Source organism: Notothenia coriiceps, unplaced genomic scaffold, assembly GCF_000735185.1.
Source record: "Notothenia coriiceps isolate Sejong01 unplaced genomic scaffold, NC01 NC01_scaffold00001919, whole genome shotgun sequence".
Lineage (NCBI taxonomy): Eukaryota > Metazoa > Chordata > Actinopteri > Perciformes > Nototheniidae > Notothenia > Notothenia coriiceps.
The window spans coordinates 10,002-19,641 of record NW_011334620.1 but is presented as its reverse complement, the minus strand read 5'-3'; the positions used below and the strand labels follow the sequence as shown (position 1 = coordinate 19,641).

General features: G+C 39.7%; 1 protein-coding gene across 1 annotated transcript; it reads left to right on the top strand.

Annotated features, from left to right (window-relative positions):
- Positions 1-2,753: 2,753 nt before the first annotated feature.
- Positions 2,754-4,852, top strand: nkx1.2la (NK1 transcription factor related 2-like,a). Its single transcript, XM_010793245.1, has 2 exons — positions 2,754-2,967; positions 4,251-4,852. Exons 1-2 carry the CDS (start codon positions 2,754-2,756, stop codon positions 4,850-4,852), a joined length of 816 nt encoding a protein of 271 aa, XP_010791547.1.
- The last annotated feature ends 4,788 nt before the right edge of the window (positions 4,853-9,640 follow it).

Below are 9,640 nucleotides of genomic sequence, written 5' to 3'. Positions count from 1 at the left end.
TATTTATTGTCAAAGCATTTAATATATTCATTGCTAACGGGATGTTAAGAGCATTCCATGGAATATAACAAAAAGTGTTTCTGAAATAAATTACATACCCCACCTTTAACCTCTGATTATATATATTAACCAAATGCGGATTATCTCGAAAGGATCTGGATTAAGAATACAAAAATTAATACAGGAAAAACAAGGTTTCTGCAAGTTGATACTCATAGCATACTGAAACCAATGGAAACAGACAGGAAGATAGAAAATCTATCTAGTTTGGTACGTTTTTAGAACTGCCAAAATGTAGCCTTGTGTGATAAGACAAGCAAAGCCATTAGTACGTTCTTCGGAGATGAACACAAAACACAACAACTACAACGTAAAGGAATTTGGCAGGAAGGATCTAACGGCCTCACCTAATGATTCACCGGACACTTGCCGGCCTTTTGTTTGAGTCCCACTTTACAGGAGAGTCAGAGACGCTGGAGGACTTTAGGGAAAACAAAAGATACTACAGTCTGTGAGTGGAGCCTCAGTTTAGACAAATTATCTGACGTTTAGCAGACTGGGGGCAGCCTATCCATGAGGTGATGACTTTATTGACCCTTGAGGGGGGTCTTGGATGGAAGTGTGTCTCTTGGGCTCCCTGCGGTGGACCTCTCCTCCTCTGAAGTTTTGTTCTGGCCCGTACAGACTCAGATGCTGTTCCCGCTCTCTGAAGTCTACCTGAGGGCCTCTTTGTCCTCGGGGCTCGTCCCTTTGTTCCGCCGACCCACACAAACAGATGTCCAGCCACTGGGCTTTCTCGTAGGAAGTTGTAAACCTCCAGTGTGCAGCGGGCTCCATTCATATGGAGGGTCTACAGTAATGGCCGTGCAAGTGCCATACACATGCAAATGCAGACACGCAGACACCCTGTAGGGGCGGCTTTAACAAATGTTTGACTATGTAACTACTGCAGAGCAAGCCGGTGCACCAGACTATGACTGGGTAGCAATGAAACCTCCATGCAGCAGAGTAATCACCCTGAACTGTATAAGTGACACAGGAAATTGTGTAGGGAGGAATTTGAGAGTGTGTGTAAACATGATCGGATCCCCCATGTCACCGACACCAGACAGAATTACAGACAGAGAAACAGCATCTGTCTCATCCCCACAATGTGGACCTCACAGGCTTCGATAGTAAAATATGTTGACAGTTACATGTTAAAACAAATGGAAAATTGTATTTTTTTACCACCAGTTGAAGCCTATTCTAATCCCTACAACATACTAATATTAAATTATAGGAAAAGATTCACTGCAAAGTAGTAGGTTGTTGTAGGGATGAGCAGTTAAAGGACACTTCTGTGCTGTTGCAGTTACTCGTTCAATTTCCAGAAAGCCTGTCTGTAGCCATCAGGCTTTATCTGTATTGGACACCTGCTGAGAATATTGATCCTGTGCTGGTTTCACCATTTTAGCCATCACCAGGCATCAAGCTTTAAACAACCCTATGTCACTTTATTGAATACTAATAGCAAAGAGTAGGGGGCCGACTGATTGTGAATATCAATCTATCACCTTAGGTGAGAAAACTATCAGCCGTATTTATTGTACGGCCACAGTTTAGCTTTGTATGCTTTAAATAAGCATCTGATTCATTGTGGATGCTTTTAGTCTGTTAAAAAAAACACATCCTTATTTAGTTCTATTTAAAAAAACACATCAATACAGTCATTTTGTGAAGATTGGCAATAATGCAAGCAAATGAAGTATAAACTATTTTTTTTATTTTCAGTTTTTGAAATGTTTGAAACTTGCTGCAGTGTGGTGATAGTGGAATAATACAGGAAACGCAGTACTGGGAATGTCATCAGTGTGTCCGGACCAGGAAAAAAATGAAAAAGGTATTCAATTAATAACAAGAAACCCAAATGAGCTATATTCTAAGCTATAACCATTAGTTACCATCAGTATATCCAATTATAAGTCAATTTAAGCTGTCATAGCCTCCTGTTGTTAATGAAATACAATATCTTCATGATGCATGCTGGAAAGAATAATCATTTATTGTATCCTGAATTGTATTAACAACTATTATACGTAAATATCAAAGTGGTCTTTCTTTTCCACAATTGCATAATTACTGATGTATGTGCTTTATGGATCTAATAAGAATAATGTTAAAGTATAAATAGCGCAGGATATCAATGTGTTTTACATTTTATCATTACAAGTTTTTATTTGCACCGATTGGAGTCGAGGCTCTCTGGGTTTATTTGCTTAAACCGTTTGGTTTCGATTAGGATATTCTTTCTCTAGGGACACAAAATCTCCTCTCTGACAGTAACGTCTCTAAAAGAGTCAAATTTAGGGAGAAAGGACGATCTCTGATATGGATCAAGTGCCATCTGTGCCCAATTTACTTTCAGGTCGCGGATTATTGAATTTAATGATATGGGTGATTATCGACGAATGCTTTGAGCCCATTAGGCGGTCGTGTGAAACACTAATAGTGTTTGTGTCACGTGTCTGGGTGAGAGACGGGGGGGACAGACGCTTTAAAGACCGAGCTCCGGTCATCTCATTCACGCTGAAGACTGACAGACAGGAGCAGAGGAGCAAGGTACACACACACCTGCGAGGAATCATCAGCAGTAATCCAGTTTGATGAAGCTTGGTGACGAGAAGGAGGATACAGTATGAGAAGTTCCTCTCCACACGCGTAATCACGCATGTCAGTCCTTTCCTTCCTTTAACGCTGTTTCTATCTAAAGGATGCTGGACCCCAAAGACTGTGGAGTGACAATGACGTCCAGTCATAAGATTTCTTTTTCTATTGTTGATATATTGGATCCAAACAAATTCAACAGCAAAAGAGGAAACGAACTTTCCATCGTGAAGGAGTTTCCTGTGCCACATGAAGAGGGAACAAGTTTGGAGTCGGACGGTGACGCAGGCGGAGACTTCAGAGTTGAGCGCACACAAGCAGGTAGAGAAAAAACATTAAAAAATATTACTTCTGTATTTCAAACGTTTTCTTGTCATATTTATATCTGTTTTTTATTTATTGCGTATGACATTCATTTAAAAACCTACCGAAAGTCGTCCTCGAAACCAGTAAAATAAGCGCAAAAAATTAAAATATATTTCCAATAAACTTTTTCTGCTCTATACCTAAATTAAACACCATCAAGTGAGATGCTATTTTCTATCAGATGTATTGTCATCTCTGTATGACCTTCCCTTAATTTCCAAGGCTGCGTTTCCTTTCAAGGAAGCCACAAAGGCTCGCTCCCAGAGCCCCTGCGTGTGATTGGCACTGGGACAGGCAGGCTAGATAATTGTTTAAATCGTCCCATTGAGGATGCCTCTGCGCGCTTTGATCGATATCCCATTACTGCATCCTGCATATCTCCCTCCAGCACCTTGCAGGTACAAACTTCACACCCCATCCATGTCTGATCCTAAATATCGTTCGATTAAAACTTCCCTTTAAATAGATGACATTTATCGATCCACCCGCAAATATGAAACTCCATTAGCACGTCACGGCTGAGGTGGCGGAGCTGGATTTAGACGGGATTTATTTCCGCAACATGACATTTGAGGCGCTGTGTGGTTTATAAATTATTGAAGGGTTAGTGACCAAGTCTCCCCCTCTCCTGTGATTCTATGCTCCGTTCCGCACCACAGACTTCAGGATACAAATCAAACGCTTTACAGATGTAAACTTCAGGTCTTCTGTGTGGGCTTTTTAAACTGCGCTTCAGACGGGACAAAGAGGGACATTTTTGCACCATGAGGATACTTTTTTTAAGCACGCGTTAGGCATCAGCTTTGAGATTTGGCACGTGACTTTCTGTCTTGTCAGGAGCTGTCCTTTCAGCACTGTACAATTTGACCAGGATTAGGATAACACTTTAAAAACACATAAAATAGTTAACTTGTTTTGGTTTGTATTGGACTTTTGTGCAGAAAGTAAAATGTATGGTTTAATCACCTCAACAATTCTGTTAACTCAATCAGGTACATTTTAAACAACCAGGTCCAACACTGTTGTTTTAATGAAAGCATTGTATGTATTTTGTGCCTGAAAGAGATTTTTGAAAATGTAACACAAATTGAAGATTTTCTACACTTTCACTCTTCAACAGTTTACATGAAAAATAAACCAGTATTATATCACTTGAATATATATGCTGTGTTATCCATTAGATGCTTCATTTGCTGCGTTTTGAATGATATGGGCTAACTTTTTATCTTTTTTTACAGAGGAAGAGATAGACTCTGCATCCCCCAGGCGTCATGGTGGTGTTGATAACTCTCTTCTGCTCTCCCCTCCGGCTGAATCAGAGTCCTGTCTCCCCGGGGAAGAGGACGATGGGGAGTCAGGGGCCGCCCAGCAGGATCCCTCCCTGCACAAGCGGCAGCGAAAGGACCAGACCTGCGCCAAACCACGGAGAGCCAGAACAGCGTTCACATACGAGCAGCTGGTGGCTCTGGAGAACAAGTTCCGCACAACCCGGTACCTGTCTGTGTGCGAGAGACTAAACCTGGCTCTATCTCTGAGTCTGACCGAAACCCAGGTGAAAATCTGGTTTCAGAACAGGAGGACCAAATGGAAAAAGCAGAACCCCGGGGCGGACAGCAGCACCTTACAGCCCGGCTCCAACTCCCTGGTCAACCTCAGTCCAAACCTGACCCCCTGTGGAGCAGGCCCCGCCAGTTTCCACCAAACTTTCCCCAACTTCAGTGCTGGGAATGTGATCTTCCACACGGCCGGCGGTGTTCCACTTTCATCCACTGGAGGGCTCTTGCATCCCTTCATGACCAGTGGTTTCGTCCAGCCCACTTATTATAACCCACATCTATGAGAGAAGCCAAGACTGACTGCAGCTGATCAAACTGTCGGGCAAATCTTTAAAAGCTGAACTTTTACCGCCCAGAATTATTGTAACTGTTGCATAAATACCATCATCTTCTACAAACTGAGGAGAAAAGGGGTCACCTGTTTGTCACAGGTTTGGTCATGTTCAATAACAAATTGCAACACCATTTAAAGGAAATTAAAATGTCTTCATGATATTTCGAGTAGGGTGTTGACTGTTTTATTTTGTCATGGACCTTATACAGGACATCAAAACAAAATGCCATATCTGTGAGTTTTAAAGACTGCCAGGACTGCACCACTATGTGTTGATTGTTGGTCGTTGTGTATTTGACAGCTCATACAGTATGATTTTCTTCATCTGTGTACTGTCCAACATCTCTTACTGTGGCATTGCATTCATCCAAACACAGCTTTGTGTCTTCCTCTCAAAGGCTTGCAGCTCTGTTGCCATTCATACAACGTTATCAGTGTAACTTAATTAAAAAAACTAACGCATACTACATCTGTGTCCGGCTTGTGCATTAGAAAGTTAAAACACTTCATATGTGAATGAATTGTAGGACATTTTGCACACCCGTTTACATTAATTTGGTAAAACCTGACACCAGTGATGGGTTTGTGGTAGATCATGTGCATAACCCTCCTGTTATCCTCACATTTACTTTACACCCTTTATCCTCTGGGGTCAATTTGACCCCAGTAGTTTAAAACTCAATGATCATATTCCAAATGTTAACCAACATGTATGTCTCTCGTGCTTTAGTTATCTTAGTTGACTACCTAAATAACCATTTAAATAAAAACATTACCCCAACCTTCCCCCCCACAGACCCCTTTATACATCCAGAATTCCTATTATGTGACTATAGAAAAATATATAAATCACCATAAAATCTCACTGACTGAAATCAAATGTTAAAGTAAGATCTTTTTGATGTTGTTAAAGGACCTAAAGCAGAGGGTAGTTTTGTTTTACAATGATACATTTGCATGTAATAGTCACCTCAATATCATCCTACACAATCAACACAAATATGTGTAAAATATTGACATTTGTATATGTTTTATACTACTAAAACAGCCTGGGGTCAAATTGACCCCAAGGAACACCGATGCGTACAAAGTGCGTACAGGACATTTAAAAAAGATCTTCATGTTCATTTTATGTTTACCCATTAGTCCTCACTAAATTTGGAAAAGTCATGAAATATTAAGCAAAAAAGATAATGTGAACTATTTTTTTTTAGATACGTTAAACATTGAATGGGGTCAAATTGACCCCAAGGATAACAGGAGGGTTTTAAAGGGCCCAGTGGAAATTACTCTATGCTGCCATCTCCTGGACAACAAGGTGCAAGACGAGGGATCTTAATTACCTAATGACTTGGTACCTCATGAGATAACACACACTCACATTTTAAATTATGTATCTATACACTCTTGGAAATAAATTATTCATTATTTTCATATGTTTTTGTTTAAAAGATATGAGTTCATTAAATATGCTGCATCGTTAGCAATTTAACTTCAAATAATAGAATAAAACTAATTGACTTTATTTATAGAAAATAAATACGTTACTCATACTTTATCAGTCCAGCAATTAACCATTACTTTTGTTTTGCCAGGTTGTGTCAAATCCTCCTCCAGCAGCACATGCTTTGTCTTTTTGAATTTGTTGCTCTCAAACCTGCAACAATTGTATGGTTTGGCCACTTGAGGGCAGCATAGATTTGAACATGGCATTTAAATGTAACAACCTTTTAAGGATGGAGAAGTCAAAGCTTGAGTAATTGAAGAGCAGAAAGTGCTTATACTGATTCTTCAACCTCCAATTACATAATACGATCACACAGTGTCCTCCCTTTCTTTATTTATCTATAATCTCAATTTAAATGTAGAACCTAGTGAAAGAAAATACTATTTATTGGAATGTAGGATAATAATGATCATGTACAGAACATATTCATACTTTTTTTGTAATTTATTTCTATGATTATTAATGATTTATGTGTTGCTGTTATTTCCAAATTCCTACTTCATTAGATTATCTTTAGTAAAGTTTGATTATTCTCTACACATTCTAATTTATGTGATTTCGTGAAGCTTTTTCCTGGTGAAATAAAGTTGGTAACAGTATGTGCGTATATGAAGAAGACCTGGCACATTTATTGAAGCGCATCTTTAGGGGGGCATGTATGCACATGTATTATTTACACAGAGATAAATAGGGAAAGTAGAGCCAGACAGCCACAGTTAATTGATAATTCAATGCACTAATAGTGTAGAGTTGGCTTCTCTTACACTCTTACACTTCATTTACTTCATGTGTAGTAGGTGTGAGCATGACTGACGTATCAACCGCTGAGCTGAGAGAAGCCAGTCAGACTAAAACTCATCTGTGTGGTACTATAGCTATAAGTAGCCATGATGTGTGCAGCAGAGGACTGGGAAAGGAACACTTCCAACCCACTGCCAGGTCAGTGTCATTATTTAACATCTGTCAAGAGTGTGTTGTGCCTTCACTACTTTAATCCACAATACACTGGTTGAAGAAGAGGCCTCTGTCTGCAGGCTGTGAGTGTGCTGTGTAGGAGACAGGAGGAGAGCATACTGAGAATGGCTGGTAGACAATTTTCCCTCTGACATCACTCTGCAGTTAGAGGGCTGACAAGCATCCTTCAATTAAATGGGATTTTCTCACTGCTGTCAAAACCTGGCCAATGTCAACCTGTCACCGAGGTGCTGGTGTTAGTTTCACATACCATTGCACATGCTTCCAAACATCCACAGCACATATTCATTTAACATTTGGCGTCCTTCCATGTATTTGTTTGTGACGACTGATGCATATGAATTTTCCCTTCTTTGGTTCGGGGATATTTTTCTTTGGCCTGGCATGCAGCCGAAGATTTTGACAGTTTTGATCAATACTCTAGGAAATACGGCATAAGGAACTTATCCCCAATTTGGGCCCCAGGCATCTTGTGTATGACAATGTGATGAATCATTTTGCAAGTTATCCGAAGGGGGTCATTTAGGGGTGGGCGAATAGAGGGGATGTTTAAAATTGTATTCGAAAATGCTCTGGGACAAGGTCAAATGTTAATAGTTACAGTGCTTTCGTGTCTGTACAGTATGTGGATGTGTGTGTGCATCGGAATGGGGAGAAAATTCCAACTACAGCCCCTATTCGCTGTACTTATCTTTTCCAGAGAATGAGTAGGAGGCTTGAATAAATAAAATGGAGCTGAGTGAGGATTTCCTGGTGTGTGTTTGTGTGCGTGTGTGTGTTTGTGTGCGTGCATGTGTTTGTGTGCTATCTTCAGGCGTGGTGGTCCACAGGGACGTGCATCGTTTCCACTGAGGTTCACGGACAGAAGATGGGAAGAGCGCGGGGTGGAGTGTGGGGTAAAAAGAGATATTGGAAAACAGGTTTGGTAGAAAATTGTGGGAGTTTTTCTTTTTTTACAACGAGACACCAACCTATTCTGATTCCCTCTAATAATTAACAAAACAAACAACTATCTGAATTTAATGTATTACTCACAGTAAGTAGCACTTACTCCTTGACTCAGCATTACAATATGTGTTTATGCAGAATTTGTTAGATTATTTCTATTGATATTGATACAGTTGACACATTGTAACATTTATTTAAAATACTATAGGTGTGCCTATCCGATGAACACAACTCCAGTATTTACTCACTAGATTTATCCAAAACTCTTAACTTCAACTCAGTCTCCTTTAGCAGATTATTTTAGTTGTCATGAAAACAGCTGTTTTGTCATCACTACCTTGACAGTGACAAACTCCATCAACTGTTGAATACGCAATGATACAATGCAATACAAATCTCTGTAATAGCAAGTATTTGGATGATCAATTGTTTTCTGTTGTCAAAATCACATTTAAATCCCTCTCTCCATTTAGTTTTATTCAAAAGTATGGTTTCTATCAAAACAAATATATATCTGTATTTATTTAGAGCAACTTTAAAAGTCGGCAGTGGGTGTTCTTTGAGTTGGTTTATTTATAAGCCACAGTTGAAACAGTTCAGATATTTGCACCTACACACACCATAGTACAACTGCATATTCAAAGCTCTGTGTGTGGGCTGTACAGTTGGATTTTGTGAACTTACATTTCTAAAAAGTGCTTATCGTGCTATTCTTTATGCTGAATAAAACAGTGGGAAGCCAATTGTTCAGACAGTGGTATAATTTTAAGTTTAAATCACTCATTATCTGTAATATTTGAGTTTGATGAGAGATTAGACTCCTGAGGATTTGTACTATACATTTTGAACTGCAGCCAATTTTCTTTGAACTCCTGTATATTTTATTAGCTCTTCCCACCCCCATCACCTTTAAGAATAATGGGATATAAAAGAATAAAGTACTCGTTAAAGCCTTAACTGTAAGTATAACTGTTTATCTGTTGGAAACATTACTGTCTTGCTATTAGAAATATGCAGGCCAAGAAAGATCGAAAAGAGAGTAGAAGCTGGTCCCGAAAAGTTTTCAAACGTCCTATTTTTGTTTGAATCGTTTAAGTTTTGCTTGACATCTCTCTTATATGCTATGAATGTGAACTGCATCCTCCAGCGCTGCAGGGACCGCAGCCAAAGAAGGAGATAAAACTGATTTCTTCAGCACCAAGCGGCAGAAGGAGCCAACTTGTAATGCCGTTTTAATCAGTTGTAGAAAGTGAAAGTTGGGTTGAGGTTTAAAGGGCGGGGGGGGGGGGGGGGCGATTCCTCTGAGGT